Here is a 24,074-nt window from a genome sequence, read left to right on the forward strand (position 1 = left end):
GGCATGCTGCAATTCATGGGGTTTCAAAGAGTCAGACACGAGTGAGCGACTGAACGGAACTGAACTGAACTGATGTTCCTTCTATTCCTGCTTTCTGGAGGGTTTTTATCATAAATGGATGTTAAATTTTGTCAAAGGCTTTCTCTGCATCTATTGAGATAATCATATGGTTTTTATCTTTCAATTTGTTAATGTGGTTTTTTAATTGATTGATTTGCGGATATTAAAGAATCCTTCCATCCCTGGGATAAAGCCCACTTGGGCATGATGTATGATCTTTTTAATATGTTGTTGAATTCTGTTTGCTAGGATTTTGTTAAGGATTTTTGCATCTATGTTCATCAGTGATATTGGCCTGTAGTTTTCTTTTTTTGTGTGGCATCTTTGTCAGGTTTTGGTATTAGGGTGATGGTGGCCTCATGGAATGAGTTTGGAAGTTTACCTTCCTCTGCAATTTCTGGAAGAGTTTGAGTAGGATAGGTGTTAGCTCTTCTCTAAATATTTGGTAGAATTCAGCTGTGAAGCCCTCTGGTCCTGGGCTTTTGTTTGTTGGAAGATTTCTGATTACAGTTTCAATTTCTGTGCTTGTGATGGGTCTGTTAAGATCTTCTATTTCTTCCTGGTTTAGTTTTGGAAAGTTATACTTTTCTAAGAATTTGTCCATTTCTTCCAAGCTGTCCATTTTATTGGCATATAGTTGCTGATAGTATTCTCTTATGATCCTTTGTCTTTCATTGATGTCTGTTGTGATTTCTCCACTTTCATTTCTAATTTTGTTGATCTGATTCTACTCCCTTTGTTTCTTGATGAGTCTGACTAATGGTTTGTCAATTTTATTTATCTTCTCAAAGAATAAGCTTTTGGCTTCGTTGATTTTTGCTATGGTCTCTTTTGCTTCTTTTGCATTTATTTCTGCCCTAATTTTTATGATTTCTTTCCCTCTACTAACCCTGGGGTTCTTAATTTCTTCCCTTTCTAGTTGCTTTAGGTGTAGAGTTAGGTTATTTACTTGACTTTTTTCTTGTTTCCTGAGGTAAGCTTGTATTGCTATGAACCTTCCCCGTAGCACTGTTTTTACTGAGTCCCATAGGTTTTGAGTTATTGTGTTTTTAATTTCATTCATTTCTGTGCAGATTTTTCTTTTTTGATTTCTTCTGCGATTTGTTGGTTATTCAGAAGCATATTGGATAGCCTCCATGTGTTGGAATTTTTAACAGTTTTTTCCCTGTACTTGACATCTAATCTTCTGCCTTGTGATCAGATAAGATGCTTGAAATGATTTCAGTTTTTTTCAGTTTACCAAGGCTAGATTTATGGCCCAGGATTGATGTATCCTGGAGAAGGTTCCCTGTGCACTTGAGAAAAAGGTGAAATTCATTCTTTTGGGGTGAAATGTCCTATAGATATCAATTAGGTCTAACTGGTCTATTGTATCATTTAAAGTTTGTGTCTCCTTGCTAATTTTCTGTTTAGTTGATCCATCCATAGATGTGAGTGGGATATTAAAGTCTCCCACTATTATTGTGTTACTATTAATTTCCCCTTTCATACTCGTTAGCATTTGCCTTACATATTGTGGTGCTCCTATGTTGGGTGCATATATATTTATCATTGTTATATCTTCTTCTTGGATTGATCCTTTGATCATTATGTAGTGTCCTTCTTTGTCTCATTTCACAGACTTTACTTCAGAGTCTATTTTATCTGATATGAGTATTGCTACTCCTGCTTTCTTTTGGTCTCCATTTGTGTGAAATATCTATTTCCAGCCCTTCACTTTCAGTCTGTATGTGTCCCTTGTTTTGAGGTAGATCTCTTGTAGACAGCATATATAGGGGTCTTGTTTTTGTATCCATTCAGCCAGTCTTTGTCTTTTGGTTGGGGCATTCAACCCATTTACATTTAAGGTAATTATTGATGAGTATGATTCCGTTGCCATTTACTTTATTGTTTGGGTTTGAGTTTATATACCCTTTCTGTGTTTCCTGTCTAGAGAAGGTCCTTTAGCATTTGTTGGGGAGCTATTTTGGTGGTGCTGAATTCTCTCACCTTTTGCTTGTCTGTAAAGCTTTTGATTTTGCTGGGTACAGTAATCTGGGCTGTAGGTTTTTCACTTTCATCATTTTAAGTATGTCCTCCCATTCCCTCCTGGCCTGAAGATTTTCTGTTGAAAGATCAGCTGTTATCCTTATGTGAATCCCCTTGTGTGTTGTTTGTTGTTTTTCCCTTGCTGCTTTTAATATTTGTTCTTTGTGTTTGATCTTTGTTAATTTGATTAATATGTGTCTTGGGGTGATTCACCTTGGGTTTAACCTTTTGGGACTCTCTGGGTTTCTTGGACTTGGGTGGCTGTTTCCTTCCCCATTGTAGGGAAGTTTTCAACTATGATCTCCTCAAGTATTTTCTCATGGTCTTTCTTTTTGTCTTCTTCTTCTGGGACTCCTATGATTCAATTGTTGGGGTGTTTGACATTGTCCCAGAGGTCTCTGAGATTGTCCTCATTTCTTTTAATTCTTTTTTCCTCTCTGCTTCATTTATTCCCACCATTGTATCTTCCACCTCACTTATCCTATCTTCTGCCTCTGTTATTCTACTATTGGTTTCCTCCAGAGTGTTTTTGATCTCATTTATTGCGTTATTCATTATTGATTTACTCTTTTTTTTCTATTCTAGGTCCTTGTTAAACCTTTCTTGCATCTTCTCAATCCTTGTCTCCAGGCTATTTATCTGTAACTCCATTTTGTTTTCAAGATTTTGGATCATTTCTACTATCATTATTCTGAATTCTTTTTCAGGTAGACTCCCTATCTCCTCCTCTTTTGTTTGATTCAGTGGGCATTTATCATGTTCCTTTACCTGCTGAGTGTTTCTCTGCCTTTTCATCTTGTTTAGATTGCCTGTGTTTGGGGTGGTCTTTCTGTATTCTGGCAATTCATGGTTCTTCTTTATTGTGGAGGTTTCTCCCTGTGGGTGGGGTTGGATGAGTGGCTTGTCAAGGTTTGTGTTCTGGTGGGTGGAGCTGGATTTCTTCTCTCTGGAGTGCAATGAAGTGTCCCAGTAGTGAGTTTTGAGATGTCTTGGGTTTGGTGTGGCTTTCAGCAGCCTGTATATTAAAGCTCAGGGCTATGTTCCTGTGTTGCTGGAGAATGTGCATGGTATGTCTTGCTCTGGAACTTGTTGGTTCTTGGGTGCAGCTTGGTTTCAGTGTAGGTATGGAGGCTTTTGGATGAGTTCTTATCGATCAGTGTTCCATGGAGTCAGGAGTTCTCTGGTGTTCTCAGGTTTGGCGTTTAAGCTCCTGCCTCTTGTTTTCAGTCTTATTCTTACAGTAGCCTCAAGACTTCTCCATTCATAAGCACTGATGATAAAACATCTAGGTTAATGTAGAAAAGATTCTCCATAGTGAGGAACACCCAGAAAGGTTCACTGAGTTACATGGAGAAGAGAAGAGGGAAGAGGAAGATAAAGGTGACCAGGAGGAGGAGAAGGGAATCAAAAGGGAAGAGAGCAATCTAGCCAATAATCAAATCCCTATGTGCTCTCCACCGCCTGGAACACCCAGAGAGGTTTACGGAGTTATATAGAGAAGAGAAGAGGGAGTAAGGAGATAGAGGTGAACAGGATGAGAAGAGAGGGGGTCAAAAGAGACAGACAGACCTAGCCAGTAATCAGTTCCCTAAGTGTTCTCCACAGCCCGGAATACCCAAAGAAATTCACAGAGTTGAGTAGAGAAGAGAAGGGGGGGAGGGAGGAGAGAGGTGACCTATGGGAGAAAAAGAGTCAAAGGGGGGAGAGGGCAATCAAGCCAGTAATCACACTCCTAAGTAAAAATGGGTACTGAAAATTGGATTCTTAAAGGTACAAAATTGATAACAAATACCAAAAAGCAAAGATTAAAAATCTAGAGTAGAGGTTGCTGCTGCTACTAAATCACATCAGTCATGTCCGACTCTTCACGACCCCATAGACGGCAGCCCACCAGGCTCCCCCGTCCCTGGGATTCTCCAGGCAAGAACACTGGAGTGGGTTGCCATTTCCTTCTCTAATGCATGAAAGTGGAAAGTGAAAGTGAAGTCGCTCAGTCGTGTCCGACTCCTAGCAACCCCATGGACTGCAGCCTACCAGGCTCCTCCGTCCATGGGATTTTCCAGGCAAGAGTACTGGAGTGGGGTGCCATTGCCTTCTCCAAGAGTAGAGGTTAGACTCTCAAAAATACAATATTTTAAAAAATCACAAAAATTATATTGAAAAAATTGATGAAATTTGCTTTAAAAATAGGGTCCTTTTTTCTTGAAAGGTAATAGTAGGTTATAAAATGAAAATTAAAGGAGTAATAAAGGACTTAAAATTTTTTAATTAAAAAAATGAAAATAGAAAAATATATCTAGGAATTTCTCTGGAGCTGTTGTGGGCAGTGTGGGGTCAGTTCAGTTTCAGATAGTTCCTTGTTCCAACTTATACTTCTCAAGGTCTATAAGTCCCTTCCAATGTAGTTGGTGCTAACTACAGAGTTTTAATCTGTTGAACCTGTCACTTCCGAAGCGGTTCCCTCTGTTTATTTTGGCTTCTTCTGTTTGCAAGTCTCCGGTGTCTAATTTCCACCCTGACACAAGGGGGTGGTGGTGATAACTTATTTAGGCTCACTTGTTCAGTCATCCTGTTGGGTGGGAGGAACACTGCAAACAAATATCACTGGCGTGTGTGGGGAGTGCTCGCATTGTCACGGCCACACTGGGTTTGCCCCTGCTCACGGTGTGTGTGCTTTCCCAGTCTACACTACTCAGACTCCAGGTTGCTCTGCAGGCGAACTGTCTAAAGCGGGCCCTGGGTTGCCCAGGTCTAAGCCGCCCAGGCTCAGGTTCAGGTTCTCAGGTACTCCGCAAAGGCAGAGACTCAGTTGGGCCTGCATTTTGTGCCTTTCCTAGGTCTGAGCAGCTCAGGCGACCAGGTACTTGGCGAGCACACTCTCCCCAGGTGGGGCGGGGCGTCTTATCACCTCCCCAGTCCCAGCCGCTCCGTTTCCTGGGTGCACAGCGGGAGCACCATCTCAAGTGTGTTGTGTGTCTCCTCTGGGGAACTGATCTCTGGCTGTGACCTTCCTGGCGGATGTCAACCGTCCAGGATTCCAGGAAGACTTGGTTAGCAACTGGGAGCCTGCTCACAGTTTGGTAGAGGATGCTGTCTCTGGGGCTGAGATTGCTCCTTTCTGGCTCTGGCTATTGCCCGCCTGCCTCCCTGCCTCCGGCAAACAATGGGCCAGTCCAAGAAGGCTAGCTCTCCTGTGGTATTAGCCCAGTCCTTTGTTCTGTGAGGGGGCCGGCAGTGCCTTAGGTTAGAGCTTTTCACGGGAAAGTTCTCTTTTTTTTCTCTCTCTCTCTCTGGCTGTCACACTGTTTGCATTGCTATCTCACGTTAGCTCCTTCACATTGCCCTCAGGGCATTCAGGCTCAGTCCCTACCCTAAACCTGTTCAGCACCCCTTGCTGGTGGCAGATGCTAGTGTCTAGGCTACTTCTCAGCTGGGTGTTGCCGTTAGGCACAGGCACGTAATCTGTGGGTTTTATTTATTTATTTTTCCTCCCAGTTATGTTGCCCTCTCAGATTCCAAAACTCCCCACAGACCTGCCAGGGAGAGGGTTTCCTGATGTTTGGAAACTTCTCCTCTTTTAGGACTCCCTCCCCGGAACAGGTCTCCATCCCTAACTCTTTTGTCTCTCTTTTTATCTTTTATATTTTGTCCTACCTCCTTTTGAAGACAACGGGCTTCCTTTCTGGGTGCCTGGTGTCCTCTGCCAATGTTCAGAAGTTGTTTTGTGGAATTTGCTCAGCGTTCAAATGATCTTTCAATGAATTTGTGGGGGAGAAAGTGGTCTCCCTGTCCTATTCCTCCACCATCTTAGGACTGCCCCCCCATAATCTAAAATTGTACAGTAGAGCAAAGGGGTTTATGTTTGACCCATTGCTAAGGAGCAGTGCCAGCATTTCTTCTGTTTCATAACACAACAGACATAATATTAAAAACTAAGTCAGAATTTGGCCATAATTCATAATAACTAATAATATAATTCATAATAACAAGTAGGAGACTATACGTTTTATTTTAGCAATAATTATTATTTTTGTGGCAAAGAGAGTTTTGTTTGTTGGTATCTTAAATCTTATTAAGAATCAAGGAGCCTGAGAGAAAAATAAGTTTTGTAGCTTTTAATTACTGAAACAGAGCAGCTGTATTAGTCTTCCTTTCCCTCTTATAAGGTTTCCCCCAGGTATACTTTGCTTAATTTGCTTTCTTGGTTAGAGTGAATAGGTGCTGAGTGATTGTGCTGCCACATTGATTAAATGATTTATTAACAAACACTATGGAACCTATCAAGTTGACTGTTTCAATGACACCAATAAATTTCCTGTGGTTTTTTTTAATAACATATCTATACAAAGCTGGAGTTTAACCATTCTCACATCATCTTGTGCCTAGGGAATCTTCAAGACATTATTTTTATGAACTAATTCTTATGTTTATCTGATGATAAAGCATATAAGTGAAAACACTCAGCAGACATTAAGAACCACCTTTGAACAGTCACTCTCCTCCCCTACAAGATTTCTGTATTGCCTGTGTTTCTTACTGGCCATTCTTGAAATCTCTTCCATTTTTAAATTACTCCCTTCAGCTTTCCTGAACATGAAGGTTTTCTTCTTTTTTCCCACTTCTAGCTTTTCTCTCTCTGTACCTTACGGACACTTGGAGGCTGCAAGGATTTAGCACTGGTCATGCCAGCCTCTCCAGATCACATCTCTGTCTGTCATTGGGTCTCCATGGTAATGAGAAGCAGAAAGTGCTGAAGTGGCACACTGTGTAAGGACTGGCAGGAGGAAGTGGTGCCATGGCCTGCATAGGAATAGCACTGAATCCCCATGGTACTGGAGAAGCCTGCGAGAAGCATGCTGTGTGTGGTGGAGAGCAGGGGGCTCTCAGGGAAGGACGCAGACTTGGCAGATTTATTAGCAGCAGTATTCTAGGATGAACCTAATTTACAGTTAGTGATTTTTTTTTCAACTGGAAAAACCGTTAAATTTCTTTTTTTTTTTTTTTCCCTTCTCTTTCAGGAGGCCAGATGCTCCAGTGCCTGATGGTGAAGGTGAAAAAAACACAGAAGAAAGTTCAGATAGCGAATCTTCTTTTAGTGACTAAGCTTAATTTTCATAACAATTACATATGCATGTGTTAGTACACCTTTACATTCTATAAGAGAGCCTGAACTGTAATTCTTAGTTATAAAAACATCAAATGGCTACAGATCTGCCACCAAGCTTCCTCTGTGTTAAAAAAAAAAATAATAAAGCGTTTATAATAAGCTGGCAGTATGTCTTGTTACCAAAATAAAGGTCCCTGCTGAGAAATAGAATAGCCTAAATAAAGTACTAAGATGGACTATTTCAGAGATGCAAGGAGCATGTAGAATGAAGTCAGTGTGAGGTTAGTGTTCAAAAATAGACTTAATGCAAAAAAAAAAAAAAAGTGACTTTGGCAAAGTGAACGATTCAATTTTTGTGAATACTTTAGCATGATAAGTATTATGTACACTTGTATCATAAGGTTGTTAAATTTCTGTCAGAAATTAATACTGGATTGAAATTTTTTGTGACAACTGGAAGCTTATATATTATGTTTATTGTAGGTCTGGAACTTATTGGTAGTATTTATTAGCATGTAAAGCTTTTCACAGCTTGTGCATTAGTTAGATATACCATCAAAGTCAGATATTTGTCATCAGATAGAAATTAAATTGTAGGTAGTTTCACTGTGGTTCAGAGTGAGCTGATGGCAGAAGGATGTGATGTGGGACAAAAGAAGTGTTTTCTGCTGTCTACCCCTTGCCTATTCAGAATCGAGTCCCATGTTAAGTCTACCCATCACCATATCTTCAAAGTGATGAGCAGTCACAGTCTATTGAAGACTACCCAGGAGGATTAGTGAGACAAGCTATAGTTCCTGTTCCTACAACTGAACCAAAGACCAAAACTCATATTCATCATCTCCTTCCTGCACTACCAATTTGAGACTTAGTTTGCTCTCTTCCAGAAATTCAGCAGGTCTAGTTTAGCTGCCTGGTAGAGTGACCTTCATCCTTTCAGAGATCTAGGGCCTTGGTTACTGTGCCCCTTTTCAGCTACAGTTACCACATTTGTCTGTTTGCTGTTCACACCAGGCATGGAAGCATCAGGAATCAGGCAAATCACTGAATTGCATGAGTTCCAGATACATCTTCCTTGTTTCATTTTGTAGTTGTAATCTTACCTCTTCATTAACCAACACATTAACTCCCTTTTTTTTTTTTTTTTTTTGCTTGTTGCCCCAGAGACATGAGCAGTCCAGCAGGATCAGTTGGCAGCAGTTCTGTTTAAATGTTACTGTGCTTCTTGATAGAAATGTGCTAGCTTGTTCCTGTTCCCCTGGAAATAACCTCCAATCCCAAGGTCAAGGTGACCACCTTGGTAACCTCCAAGGTGGTAAGGGTGGGAAGCACCATTATGCCTGTAGGTCACTGAGAATGCTGGAGGGCCAGTCCTCTTTCTATCCCCTTGGCTCTTCGCTGCATGAATCCTAGCAACTGGGGACGTGGAATCACATACTGGCTTTTGGTACAGTGCATGTATCCCATCCTGAAAAACAGCACCCCAACCCTGCAGGCTGCCGTCTCCAAGCTGGTATCTAAGCAGACGCTGTAATAGTTCATTTTGTGGTTCCTTTTTGACTGCTTCCAGATAACACTGTATATGTTAGGATCATGGATCCAGTAATTCACGTTGCTCTTCATTTGCCACAAAACAGTTCCTTGATCTGAGGTGAGGCAATGCAAGATACCATGTTGGTAATAGTCATTCTGTAGACTATCAGTTATGATGACAAGAGGGACTGATGAAAGGGAAAACAAGAATACAGATTAATTACAATGGGAGAGAATTGCTTCCTCCTCCAAGATGGAAGAAAATTAATGCAAATAACTTGCTCCGTAGTGACTAATTTATCTTCTGGAGTGTTACAAAATCACTGGTCTCTACTGCTGACAGATCACATATTCAATAGTGGCATAACTACATTCAGTTCAGTTCAGTCGCTCAGTCGCGTCTGACTGTTTGCGACCCCATGAATCACAGTACGCCAGGCCTCCCTGTCCATCACCAACTCCTGGAGTTCACTCAAACTCAGGTCCATCGAGTTGGTGATGCCATCCAGCCATCTCATCCTCTGTCATCCCCTTTTCCTCCTGCCCCCAATCCCTCCCAGCATCAGAGTCTTTTCCAATGAGTCAACTCTTCGCATGAGGTGGCCAAAGTACTGGAGTTTCAGCTTTAGCATCATTCCTTCCAAAGAACACCCAGGGCTGGTCTCCTTTAGGACGAACTGGTTGGATCTCCTTGCAGTCCAAGGGACACTCAAGAGTCTTCTCCAACACCACAGTTCAAAAGCATCAATTCTTCAGCTCTCAGCTTTCTTCACAGTCCAACTCTCACATCCATACATGACTACTGGAAAAACCATACCCTTGACTAAATGGACCTTTGTTGGAAAAGTAATGTCTCTGCTTTTGAATATGCTATCTAGGTTGGTCATAACTTTTATTCCAAGGAGGAGGTGTCTTTTAATTTCATGGCTGCAGTCACCATCTGCTGTGATTTTGGAGGCCAAAAAAATAAAGTCTGACACTGTTTCCACTGTTTCCCCATCTATTTGCCATGAAGTGATGGGACCAGATGCCATGATCCTCGTTTTCTGAAAGTTGAGCTTTAAGCCAACTTTTTCACTCTCCTCTTTTGCTTTCATCAAGAGGCTTTTTAGTTTCTCTTCACTTTCATCAAATACGGGTGGTGTCATCTGCATATCTGAGGTTATTGATATTTCTCCCGGCAATCTTGATTCCAGCTTGTGCTTCTTCCAGCCCAGTGTTTCTCATGGTGTACTCTGTTTATAAGTTAAATAAGCAGGGTGACAATATACAGCCTTGATGCACTCCTTTTCCTATTTGGAACCAGTCTATTGTTCCATGTCCAGTTCTAACTGTTGCTTCCTGACCTGCATACAGGTTTCTCAAGAGGCAGGTCAAGTGGTCTGGTATTCCCATCTCTTGGAGAATTTTCCACAGCTTATTGTGATCCACACAGTCAAGGGCTTTGGGATCCACACAGTCAAGGGCTTTGGCATAGTCAATAAAGCAGAAATAGATGTTTTTCTGAAACTCTCTTGCTTTTTCGATGATCCAGCGGATGTCGGCAATTTGATCTCTGGTTCCTCTGCCTTTTCTAAAACCAACTTGAACATCTGAAAGTTCACGGTTCACGTATTGCTGAAGCCTGGCTTAGCCTTAGAGAAAGCCCAAGTTGCTGGATTCATGCATAACCTCTGTCTCTGCCATCACGCTTACTTCACTTATGGGTTTGTTGTGGAAGCCTCAAGTGGTCAAGGACAAGGCTGGCTGAAATCTACTGAAAGAATCATCCTGTCCACCTAATCTTTGACTCCTCAGCTGAGTACTCTTTTGTTGACATTCCATGATACAAAAATCTACACACTTTCCTTTAAAAAATTATAGAAAAATTTATATTTATCCTTAACTCAGGCCGTGAATGACCCAAGTACACTATCTGAAGCTGTGTCTGTCAGGAAGATTTTTTCCCAATCACTAATCCTAGCCACCTCTGAGAGAGGCTAAGTGTGAAAACCAGCCATTTTTGACTCACACCAAGATATCAAACTGGTCCACCCAGGAACAAGGCCCAAATTTTCCTTCTCTGCCATCTGGTATTTAATACCTCAGCAGTACCCTTACTTCTTTACTTCTCCCTGTCTCCATGCCCTTTCTCATAAAATTCCATTGCCTTTGCTTTCGGGGTGGAACATTCTGCCTCACTTGAGACTTTGAACTTAGACGTGATTTCTTTGGGTCAATAGAATGTTAATAAATCTGATCCAAGCAAAAACTTGAAAAATACTTGAGGGATTGGTCTGCCTTCTCTCATGCTTCTGCCACTGATATGGAAACATGACTGGGATAGTCTGATGGAGAAAGATGTGTGGAGCAGAACTAAGTTGTTCTAGTGACTTAGCAGCTAATTCCAGGATGTGAGAAAGCCCAGCCAAGATCAGAAAACCCCCCTAGCCAATTCCCAGCTGGCCCTTGACACCTCAATAATGAATGCTCGTGGTTGAGTATCAAAGATTTTTTTGGTTATTACAAAATATTGCAGCAATAAATACTGATACAACCGACCATAGGGGATTCTCCATGGATCACAGGAGTAGGTTAAGGAGATACATCACTGCATGAGAATAAATGATACGGGAACCTAGGCTACTGTCTATGTAACTTACATGTGCCCTCTGGACTTAGGCTTGATCCCAGATGTATCATTTGCATCAAATAATGGATTGTTACTGTTACTATCTGACCTGATGATTTCATGAACCTGACACCTAGCTCATGATGGGTAACTCTGCTTCATAACTTGATGTCATATGGGAGCAGATTCTGAGAGTCTGTTAGGCACAGAGGCATGCCAAGGGTTGCTTTTCAAACAATGAGAGGGCAGGCCTTTGTTCCAAAACCTAATGGCTGTACTGTTAGTCTTCCATTGGAGCTTGTCAGAGATGCCATAAAATGTCCTACCACATATATTTGTAGCATTGATAATCTGTCATATAGCCTGAGCAGGAGAGCCACTTGCATCACAGCCTGAGCCTGCAGCAGACTACTCTCTCTTGCTCTGAGTCCCACTTCAAATGAGAAGCTTCCACTCTTCCCCAAATATGAGTGAGAGCATCATTTAACTTCAAGAGTCAAAGTTACCATCTTAATGGTAGAGGGTTCAAGTTCAATAACTTATCCTTAACTTGGAGGGCATGTCCCAGCATCCTCCAGACCATTGGACCCCTAAAATCTGCAGGGTATGAATCTTCCATTCTCTGGCTTGTGTGTGTCTTATAGAGCACCAGGAGTCTTTTCCACTTCCTTTTCACCAGATCTGATTAGCCTGATTTATCAGCATAGGGGAACAGAATGAGGTTCTGTGGAATAACAAGATGAACAAGATACCTGCAGACTTCCCTGTGGAAGAGAGAAGAGGAGAGTGACAATAGGTTAACATACATTGTGTTATCCTTCCTATGTTAATATAAGCACTTTTGATGTTCTTAATGATTGGAAAAAAAAAAAAAGTTTGTCAAATCAGCAGCCACATGCCATGCCACAGCTTGCATTGATACATTCCAGAGAAAAGTATATTAACTGTCATGGCAGCCATGATCAGTTCTGACACTTTGCTGAGTTTATGGTAGTCAGCTGTCTCCTACCATGATGCTTGTGGTTTGAGCAGGGGCCTTACAGGTGAGTGCAGAAGGTGCCACCTCTGCATTCTTTACGTCTTTGAAGGTGGTGCCCATCTCTGCAGTTCTACTCAGAGTGCAATATTGGTTTTGGATTACTATCTTACCTGGGGGAAAGGAGTACAATTTTAGAGATTTCTGCCTGATCCTCCCCACCATATGGATTTTATTCCACATGGCAGGGAACCAATGTAAAACTGTTAAGAAAATTTCAGGGACCCATCTGACTGCTACAGGGACCATCTGGGACTTCATTTATTACCTGGCATCTGTAAGTTCCCACTCTTAAGTGTGGGACATGACATTTTAGATCACTTGATATCAAGTCAATTCAGCCCTCTTATCCAACTACCTTTGAAATGATTGCATTGTAAAGTTACTTTGATAAGTTGTTTATGATACTCTAGAGAAAGTGGGCAAATATTTATTCTATATATTTGTAGTGGCTTAGATAGCATCCTTCAAAGAGCACTGGCCACCTTTTCAGCCGATGGACATAAAATAATAGTTATAGGATAACACTTCTCCATTATATAACAGTTGACATCAATTTTCTGCTAACCAGCTCTTGCATTTTTGGGTTTTATAAGTAAAACTACACTCTAGTCTACTGCCTTCTACCTTGAACATGAGGTACACTGTGCTCCCTACACATCAAGGAACCTCAGTTGCCCCTTCAGCTTTGCTGCTACTTTGCCAGAGATATTTGGAATACTACCTGCCCCTGCCATTACTCTATCATCTCAATTAATGCAAGAGAGCCCAATCTTGGACATCATTTCCAACTGTGAATTCTGGTCTAGATAATTCTAATTTTCTCAATGATATTGTTGCCATTCTCATTAATACAGTCTTTAATGCCTTAGTAAACAGAGTAGTCTCTGGGCTCTTCCTGGGAAAACAGTAGGCTAGTTTTCTTAACACATGACATAAATCCATTCTAACATTCCTGCCTCTTTGAGTCATAAACTTCTTCTTTAGTACTTTGACAAGGCAATTCCAGCATCTCCATCTCATTTGGTGTAGGCCACCAAATTTCAAGAAGTCATTCCAATACCATGTTAGCACCTACTGTCCTTGCGAGGTTGTTAAATCTTAAATCATAAGAGAGTGTTCCCATATCAATAAACTCTCCTCTATCCAGTCTTATATTCTGCCACTCTGGTCCAGCACATTCAAGATCTGTTCCCATACATGTTCTCCAAACTCCTGCCAGTAATTATTAGCCAGTTCCTACAGTTCTTTCAGTAAAAGCTATCTGTTCCCAAATCAAGAACTATGTTTTCTCTCTCAGCTCAGACTTGGTATTAGTTATTCTTCTCATGGCAATGGGAGGAAAATAGTCCACTTTTGAGGTCATCAGAGTCATCTTACAAGACATCTACTTCAAGTGGCCACTGCGTAGTCTCCATCTAAGGGGAGGCTGCTCTTCTCTAGAGAGGGAGAAAGAGCTGCTTTGTCTGGTGTGGAAGAGTCAGAGAAAACCAGGAATTCAAGCTGTTCAAGCACATCTCCCCAAATCATCTTAACCCAAGCATCAGTCCCTGTCCTTTGCTATCAGAGCTATGATACTGGCAAAGGAGACTTGTGCAAGCTGCAAATTTCATCTCCTTTGCAGCTCTGCCACCCTTACTATCACACTCTGAGCCTGATTACTCCTTTGCAGCTCTGCCACCCTTAAAATTACACTCTGAGCCTGATTATCACTATGGAAGTCCTATGGCTAAAGAGATATTGGTCACTCTAAACACTGCCAAGGTGACCTTCTGGCTTTCAGTGTGCCCTAATTTGACAGTTGGCTGATCAGAATTTGTTACTTTCTTTTTTCAAGGCTTCCAAGGCAGTTAACAAATGCTAACAAATTCCACAATCCTTTACCCCCAAAACATTCTAGGGACAGAGATACTGGATAACCCATTTCTTCTTGTTTCATTCCATCCCAGGTGAGAGTCCCAGGAATTGAGATGCAGGCCAGGGATTACCACCACCCTGCTTATCCTATCAGGGAGGTAAGTGATCCCATTCCAGAATCCCATCTTCATGGTCTGTTGTGAGGATCACTCCTAAACCAAAGTCATGTGTTACAGTCCTCCAAAACAGACCTTGAGACAAACATTTGGGTACAAGTAGTTGATCTGGGAATTAATCCTAGGGAGTAGGAGGGCAGGAAGAATGAGAGAGGGAAGAAAATGTAACACAAGGATGTATTATCAAGATATCTGTTGGGAGTGTTTGGGACTTGATTCCAGGACAAGCACCTATTTATTTATTTATGTATTGCCTGTGCTGGCTCTTCGTTGCTGCCTGGGCTTTCATCTAGTTGCAATGAGTGGGGGCTACTCTCTAGCTGTGATGCGTGGGCTTCTCCTTGCTGTGGCCTCTCTTGTTGAGGAGCACAGGCTCTAGGGCACTCGGGTTTCAGTGGTTGTGGCTCCCAGGCTCTAGAGCACCGGCTCAGTAGTTGTGGTGCATGGGGCTTAGTTGCTCCACAGCATGTGGGATCTCCCCACATCAGGGATCAAATCCACTTCTTCTGCATTGGCAGGTGGATTCTTTACCACTGAGCCACCAGGGACATGCCCAGCACCCCTTGAGAAATGAGCAGGTGCTTCTCAGAACTGTCCACCAGAAGAACTAGAGGTTGAATTGTATATCCACTAGTCTTGACCCATTAGTTGAGGACATTTCTCCTCTCCACTTTGGGGATACATTTGCCTTTAGGCCTCAAGGGCTCCCATGACCTGGAAAAGGACACTGTTGGGAAGTGGAGAGATGGGGCATTCATTTGAGGAGGGTGGTTATCAGTGAGAGGTGAGTCTGAGGTTGAGGTGAACTGTCCACTACCTGTGGCTGAAGTCTAACGTGGGCCTGGGGGAGGTGTTTCAAGGCACTACCAGAAGCATCCACTACAGCTTCCAAAATACCAAACTGACCTGAACCTGTGTGTGGGCTAAGTTGCTTCAATCGTGTCTGACTCTGTGCTATCTGGACTGTTGCTCACCAGGCTTCTCTGTCCATGCATGGGATTCTCCAGGCAAGAATACTGGAGTGGGTTACCATGCCCTCCTCCAGGGATCTTCCCTAGCCAAGGATTGAACCCGTGTCTCTTACATCTCCTGCATTGACAGGCAGGTTCTTTGCCCCTAGCACTACCTGGGAAGCCCAACCTGAACTTACCTTTATTTAAAATGTATAATTTTCTTCTGGGATAGAAAGACAAACTGAATAGTAAGCCACCCTCAAGATTTCCAGAACCTTTTCATTAAAATTTTTAATTTTTAGTTTTAAAAATCTTCCAAGAATGAGCGAAGGAGAAACAATGACTTCAGTTCAGTTCAGTCACTCAGTCGTGTCTGACTTTCTGTGACCCCATGAATCGCAGCACGCCAGGCCTCCCTGTCCATCACCAATCTATATCTTTATACAGTATGTTGTAATCATAATATGATTTTTAAAGGTTTCCTTTTAAATATATTCTACTAAGATCCTCTGTGAAACGTTTTTATCTGAACTAGAACATGGCTCTCATCAAAGAATAAATTGTGTCCATGTGCTGGTGAAGAGTGCCCAGACAATGTAACATTCAGCAAAAACTGTTTTGTTTCTGATCAAGTTCTTCCCCAAAACAAACTTGATATCCAGAATTCCTGAAGAACTTAAATTCCCATAATTTAACCTTGTACTTTAAACAAATGATGCAATGGTGCCAAGGTATCCTTTCAAAATCATTCCATTTTACCTTTCTTGTTAGTAAGATTAATAAACAAAAGAACTGACAGTAAAGCAAGTGTCCCTCTGACTTTGCTTTCAGATAGATAGCTTTAAATTAAGCATTTATCTTCCTTTGGAACATGAAGTGTAACAATTTTATTTGTGACCCCATTTCTTCTCTTCCCCAAACAATATTACTTTCAATTGGCAGCTTACAAATAAATAAATTTGGAAAAAACTCATTTCACACTCTCTACAAAATATTTACTAGGTATCTGTGTATACTTATGTTTAACATAATTAGATTAAAGCACTTTAAAAATAAATACTTTGATTCACAGTTAACATCACAAGCTTTTTTCATGGTAAGTTCTAAGTATTGGAATAATAACATTCTAGAAGAAATGTTAGCAAAATATCTAGTCTAATTGCCTCATTTTTATCAGTGAATAAATTGAAGCCCAGAGGAGTTGAATGATTACCCCAAGAAAAGTAAAAAAGAAAACAGGTTGACTTATATAAACAGAAGTGCTTAATCTATCAGTAATATTCTTATCTTAAATATTAATACTTATAGTTACTGATAGTTATTAATACAATAATTCTAATAGTTACTCATACCAAAACAAAATACTTAAAATTTCAGTAATCTTATTAAAATTTCACATTGTAATCTGCAAAATAGAGTTGTGAAAAATGTTTTATAATTAAAGATATTCTAATATCAATATTTCAATTTTTTAACTTATATTAAAATATGTGACCCCATGACAATCAAGTAATGCTACTTTTACATTTTCTTAGGGACATCTTAACCGTACTAGTTTATACACTGTTATGCTATCAGTCTAATTTTCCAAATCAAACCTTAGCAAATTCTAAGAAACTGTCAGCATAGTTTTTAAATTAAATGGCCTATATAAACACAGAGTACCTAGGGAGCAAAATTTTTAAAACCCCAAGGGTAAAATCTATGACAAAATTCTATGAAAGACACAAACTATCAAAAAATCACTCCAAAAGAAATAGTTTGAATAGCCTTATATTTATAAAAGAAATTGAATGTATAGTTGAAAAGATTCCCCTAAAAAAAAACTGGACACCCACATGGATTCATTGGTGAATCCTCCCAAACATTTAAGGAAGAAATAATGCAAATTCTACACAAACTCTTCCAGAACATTGGAAAGGAAAAACCACTTCCCAGTTCATTTTATGAGACCAAAATTAATAGGATACCCAAAGCAGACAGACATTGTAATAAGACTATAGACTAATATCCTTCATGAAAACAGAGGTAAATATTCTTTAAAATATCTTAGCAAATTGAATCTGTTATTATAGAAGATATACAGATTTCTAATAAAAATATGAAAATTGCTCATCATCATATATCATTAGGAAATTGCAGATTAAAACTACAGTGTGATTATACCACATACCTATTAAAATGATTAAAATCCAAAATACTGATGGGGCTTCCCTGGTAGTCACGTGGCTACTCCGAATGCAGGGGACCTGGATCCAATCCTTGGCCAGGAAACTAGATCCCACATGATGCAACTAAGAGTTTGCATGCCACTACTAAAGATCCCATGTGCCACAACTAAGACCTGGATCAGCCAAATAAATTAATTAATTAAAATAAAAAATTTTTAAAAGATGAATGTTCCACAAAGAATACATGTGGAATATTTTATGGATGTACTGAGGAAGGACATCTAATCTCACCTTGGAGAAGGGAAGTATCAGGGAAATTGTTTAGGTGGAGCAGTGGGTGATATGAGTGATATGCCATGAAGAGGGGGCAAGATCAGTAGAAAGAGGTTCAAGGACAAATACCAGGATATATGAGACACTATGAGGCATCCAAGGAACTGAGTAATTCTGGATGAAGAGAGAGGAGGTGGGCGGTTGGGGCATTATGGGTCATGATGTGAGTTTTGAGTTTTATCTGGACATCTGTGGAGAGCTATCAAAAGATATTCAATTTGAGATATGGAAGTGACATAATTGGGTTCCACTTTAGATGCATCTACTTGATGCATGGACCTGACTGAAAGAAACCAAGGCCAGAAGCAGAGAGGTATGACTAATGGATCCAAAAGAATTATAAGATTGAATTAAGGCACTGGCTATAGGAATAAAGACTCATTTGAGACCCATCGAAACAAATCAATACAATTTGGTGACCAACTGGTTGTGAGATTTGAAGGACAGAGACATTGAGGATGATGCCAAGGTTTAAGGCTATGATGAAGTGAAGTGAAGTCGCTCAGTCGTGTCCAACTCTTTGCGACCCCATGGGCTGTAGCCAACCAGGCTTCTCTGTCTATGGGATTTTCCAGGCAATAGTCCTGGAGTGGATTGCCATTTCCTTCTCCAGGGGATCTTCCCAACCCAGGGATCGAACCTGGGGTCTCCCGCATTGTAGACAGATGCTTTACCATCTGAGCCGATGACAAGGTACCATGTACTAATTTAAGGACTACAAAGGAGAACAAATTTAGGGTAAATAATAATTCAATTTGAGACTTATTTATTTTGGACCACTTGTGGACATCCACATGAAGCTGTTCAGTAGAGCAAGTCTGGAGCTTAGGAGAAAACTCTGGACTGAAGATATAGGTTTGGTTGTACAGCCTGTGGTACAAAGATGGAACCATGGACCTGGATGAGATCATGTGGAAACTTGAGATATAGATTCAGAAGGCTGCCAAGGAAGGAACCAGAGGGAAAGAAACCCCTGTACTCACAGGACAGGTAGAGGAAGAGCAGGCCAGCAAAAGGCCATTAAGGTGCAGTCAGAATTAGGTAAAGAGGGTCCAGAAAAGATGGCATCTCAGAAGACAATATCAGAGTTGTTCAGATGGGAGGGAGCAGCCACCATCAACCAAGGCCATATCTTGTTACTTAATTGACTTCCATGCCAGACTTGAGCTCTAGGAGGACTTCTGTACTTCTTACCATCATATTTCCAGCTCCATGTGCACAGCATATATTTAATAACTTTTGTTGAATAACAAAGATTAAAGCTTAAAGAATCTGCTGGATTTGGTAGCAAATAGGCAACTGGGCAACTGAACAACAGCAACAGGTAACCAGAGACCTTTATGAGAACAATTTTAGGAAAGTGGTGAGGGGAAAACCATAAAGCAGTGGATGGAGGTATAAGTGGCACTGAGAAAAAAAGGAGAATCTTTTCAGAGATTTAGTTGAGAAGAGGAAGAGATGAAACAATAGCTAGGAGTCAAGTAGGGTGGAAGGAACATGGGAAGGTTTTAGTCATTAAACCTTTAAATTTTTTTGGCAATAGTAGATACCTGAATAGGAAAAGAGGAGACTATTCTGAAGGTAGAAGGGATAGAATCCAGAGCTTGGGTGAAAGAAAAACATAAACATGGCAACTCACTCCAGTTATTCTTGACTGGAGAATCCCATGGACAGAGGAGCCTGGCAGGTTGCAAAGAGTCGGACACGACTGAACACACACACACACACACAATGCTACAAATAGAAACAACTATGCAAGAACTCCTGTCAGCATGATTAATTGTCAAACAAATGGTAGTTAAAAGGGATCCATGTCAGGAAAGGATGAAATCAGTTGCATGGGACTGGGAACTTTTGGGGAGACTGTAGGATTTGAGCTGGATCTGCTGGATCTTAAAAGTCTGTGCTGGGGGGCGGTCCTAAGATGGTGGAGGAATAGGACAGGGAGACCACTTTCTCCTCCACAAATTCATCAAAAAAACATTTGAATGCTGAGCAAATTCCACAACACAAGTTCTGAATGCTGGCAGAGGACATCAAGCACCCAGAAAGGCAGCCCATTGTCTTCGAAAGGAGGTAGGACAAAATATAAAAGATAAAAAGAGAGACAAAAGAGATAGGGAAGGAGATCTGTCCTGGGAAGGGAGTCTTAAAAAAGAGAAGTTTCCAAACACCAGGAAACACTCTCACTGGCAGGTCTGTGGCAAGCCTTGGAATCTCAGAGGGCAACATAATCGGGAGGAAAAATAAATAAATAAAACCCACAGATTACGTGCCGAATGGCAACTCCCAGCAGAGAAGCAGCCCAGATGCTCGCATCCACCACTAGCAAGAAGGGGCTGGACAGGGAGGCGTGGGCTGCATTGCTTAAGGTAAGGACGGCTCTGAATGCCCTGAGGGCAATCTGAGGGAACTACTTGAGACAGCAACTCAGACTGTGGGATAGCTATCCCACATAAAGCCCTAACCCAAGACATTGCCAGGCCCACTCACAGAACAAAGGACTGAGCAGAGCTAGCCGGCTGCGGACCGGCCCATCCCCTGCTGGAGACAGGTGGGTGAGGGAAGCCACAGCTGGAAGGGGGGCAATCCTGGCCCCAGAGAGGCATCCTCTACCAACTGCAAGCAGGCTTTGTTGCTAACCAAGGCTTCTTGGGATTCTGGATAGTTGACATCTGCCAGGAGGGTACAATTTTGTACCTTTAAGAACCCAATCTTCAGTACCCATTTTTACTTGGGAGTGAGATTACTGGCTTGATGGCTCTTTCCCCCTTTTGACTCCTTTTTCTCTGCCAGGTTGCCTCTGTCTCCTCCCTCCCCCTTCTCTTCTCTGCCCAACTCTGTGAATCTCCTTGTGTGTTCTGGGCTATGGAGAACACTTAGGGAACTGATTACTGGCTGGATCTGTCTCTCTCCTTTTGATTCACCCTTTTATCCTCCTGGCCACCTCTGTCTCCTTCCTCCCTCTTCTCTTCTCTGTGTAACTCCGTGAACATCTCTGAGGGATCCAGACTGTGGAGAGCACATAGGGAAGAGATAGCTGGCTAGCTTGCTCTCTCCCCGTTTGATTCCCCCTCTTCTCCTCCTGGTCACCTCTATCTCCCTCCTCCATCTTCTCTTCTTTTCTCCATGTAACTCTGTGTACCTCTCCGGTGTCCCGCACTGTGGAGAAACTTCTTGTCATTAAACTAGATGTTTTATCATTGGTGCTGTATAGATGGAGAAGTCTTGAGGCTACTGTAAGAATAAGACTGAAAACAAGAGGCAGGAGGCTCAAGTCCAAATCCTGAGAACACCACAGAACTCCTGACTCTAGGGAACATTATCGATAGGAGCTCATCAAAAGCCTCCATACCTACACTGAAACCAAGCACCACCCAAGGGCCAGCAAGTTCCAGAGCAAGAAATACCATGCAAATTCTCCAGCAACAAAGGAACATAGCCCTGAGTTTCAATATACAGGCTCCCAAAGTCACACCAAACCCACTGAAATCTCAGAACCCACCAGTGGACACGTCATTGCACTCCAGAGAGAAGAAATCCAGCTCCACCCACCAGAACACTGACACGAGCTTCCCTAACCAGGAAACCTTGACAAGCCACCCGTCCAACCACACCCACAGCAGGGAACCTCCACAATAAAGAGGAACCACAAACTGCCAGAGTACGGAAAGGCCAACCCAAATACAGCAATGTAAACAAGATGAAAAGGCAGATAAATACTCAGCAGGTAAAGGAACAGGATAATTGCCCACCAAACCAAACAAAAGAAGAAGAGATAGGGAATCTACCTGATAAAGGATTATGAATAATGATAGTGAAACTGATCCAAAATCTTGAAAACAAAATGGAGTTACAGATAAATAGCCTGGAGACAAGGATTGAGAAGATGCAAGAAAGGTTTAACAAGGATCTATAAGAAATAAAAAAGCATCAATCAATAATGAATAATGCAATAAATGAGATCAAAACACTCTGGAGGAAACCAACAGCAGAATAACAGAGGCAGAAGATAGGATAAATGAGGTAGAAGATAAAATGGTAGAAATAAATGAAGCAGAGAGGAAAAAAGAAAAAAAGAATTAAAAGAAATGAGGACAACATCAGAGACCTCTGGGACAATGTCAAACACCCCAACATTTGAATCATAAGAGTCCCAGAAGAAGACAAAAAGAAAGACCATGAGAAAATACTTGAGGAGATCATAGTTGAAAACTTCCCTACAATAGGGAAGGAAATAGCCACCCAAGTCCAAGAAACCCAGAGAGTCCCAAAAGGTTAAACCCAAGGCGAATCACCCCAAGACACATATTAATCAAATTAACAAAGATCAAACACAAAGAACAAATATTAAAAGCAGCAAGGGAAAAACAACAAACAACACACAAGGGAATTCCCATAAGGATAACAGCTGATCTTTCAACAGAAAATCTTCAGGCCAGGAGGGAATGGGAGGACATACTTAAAATGATGAAAGTGAAAAACCTACAGCCCAGATTACTGTACCCAGCAAGGATCTCACTCAAATATGAAGGAGAAATCAAAAGCTTTACAGACAAGCAAAAGCTGAGAGAATTCAGCACCACCAAAGCAGCTCTCCAACAAATGCTAAAGGATCTTCTCTAGACAAGAAACACAGAAAGGGTGTGTAAACTCAAACCCAAAACAACAAAATAAATGGCAACGGGATCATACTCATCAATAATTACCTTAAATGTAAATGGGTTGAGTGCCCCAACCAAAAGACAAAGACTGGCTGAATGGATACAAAAACAAGACCCCTACATATGCTGTCTACAAGAGATCCACCTCAGAATAAGGGACACATACAGACTGAAAGGGAAGGGCTGGAAAAAGTTATTTCATGCAAATAGAGACCAAAAGAAAGCAGGAGTAGCAATACTCATATCAGATAAAATAGACTTTAAAATAAAGGCTGTGAAAAGCAACAAAGAAGAACACTACATAATGATCAAAGAATCAATCCAAGAAGAAGATATAACAATTATAAATATATATGCACCTAATATAGGAACACTGCAATATGTAAGACAAATGCTAACGAGTATGAAGGGGAAATTAATAGTAACACAATAACAGTGGGAGACTTTAATACCCCACTCACACCTATGGATGGATCAATTAACAGAAAATTAACATGGAAACACAAACTTTAAACGATACAATAGACCAGTTACACCTAATTGATATCTATGGGACATTTCATCCCAAAAGAATGAATTTCACCTTTTTCTCAAGTGCACAGGGAACCTTCTCCAGGATAGATCACATCCTGGGCCATAAATCTAGCCTTAGTAAATTCAAAAAAATTGAAATCATTCCAAGCATCTTTTCTGACCACAATGCAGTAAGATTAGATGTCAATTACAGGAGAAAAACTATTAAAAATTCCAACATATGGAGGCTGAACAACACGCTGCTGAATAACCAACAAATCATACAAGAAATCAAAAAAGAAATCAAAATATGCATATAAATGAATGAAAATGAAAACACTGCAACCCAAAACCTGCGGGACTCAGTAAAAGCAGTGCTAAGGGGAAGGTTCATATCAAGACAAACTTACCTTAGGAAACAAGAAAAAAGTCAAATAAATAACCTAATTCTAAACCTAAAGCAATAGTAAAGGAAGAAATTAAGAACCCCAGGGTTAATAGAAGGAAAGAAATCTTAAAAATTAGGGCAGAAATAAATGCAAAAGAAACAAAAGAGACCATAGCAAAAATCAACAAAGCCAAAAGCTGGTTCTTTGAGAAGATAAATAAAATTGAAAGACCATTAGCCAGACTCATCAAGAAACAAAGGGAGAAGAATCAAATCATCAAAATTAGAAATGAAAATGGAGAGATCACAACAGACAACAATGAAAGACAAAGGATCATAAGAAACTACTATCAGCAACTATATGCCAATAAAATGGACAGCTTGGAAGAAATGGACAAATTCTTAGAAAAGTATAACTTTCCAAAACTAAACCAGGAAGAAATAGAAAATCTTAACAGACCCATCACAAGCACAGAAATTGAAACTGTAATCAGAAATCTTCCAACAAACAAAAGCTCAGGACCAGAGGGCTTCACAGCTGAATTCTACCAAATATTTAGAGAAGAGCTAACACCTATCCTACTCAAACTCTTCCAGAAAATTGCAGAGGAAGGTAAACTTCCAAACTCACTCCATGAGGCCAC

At 40.9% G+C, this 24,074-nt stretch overlaps 1 protein-coding gene across 3 annotated transcripts in view; it reads left to right on the forward strand.

The window, feature by feature from the left end:
• The window catches only part of WASHC3 (WASH complex subunit 3), a 56,466-nt gene extending 49,105 nt beyond the window's left edge, over positions 1-7,361 (forward strand). For all 3 annotated transcript variants that reach the window (XM_040234864.1, XM_040234866.1, XM_040234867.1), the window contains one exon: positions 7,107-7,361. In XM_040234864.1, coding sequence (XP_040090798.1) covers positions 7,107-7,191 — 85 coding nt within the window. In that variant the 3' untranslated portion in view covers positions 7,192-7,361. The remainder of the gene's footprint in view (positions 1-7,106) is intronic.
• Positions 7,362-24,074: the final 16,713 nt, after the last annotated feature.

Source organism: Oryx dammah, unplaced genomic scaffold (genome assembly GCF_014754425.2).
Source record: "Oryx dammah isolate SB20612 unplaced genomic scaffold, SCBI_Odam_1.1 HiC_scaffold_29, whole genome shotgun sequence".
Lineage (NCBI taxonomy): Eukaryota > Metazoa > Chordata > Mammalia > Artiodactyla > Bovidae > Oryx > Oryx dammah.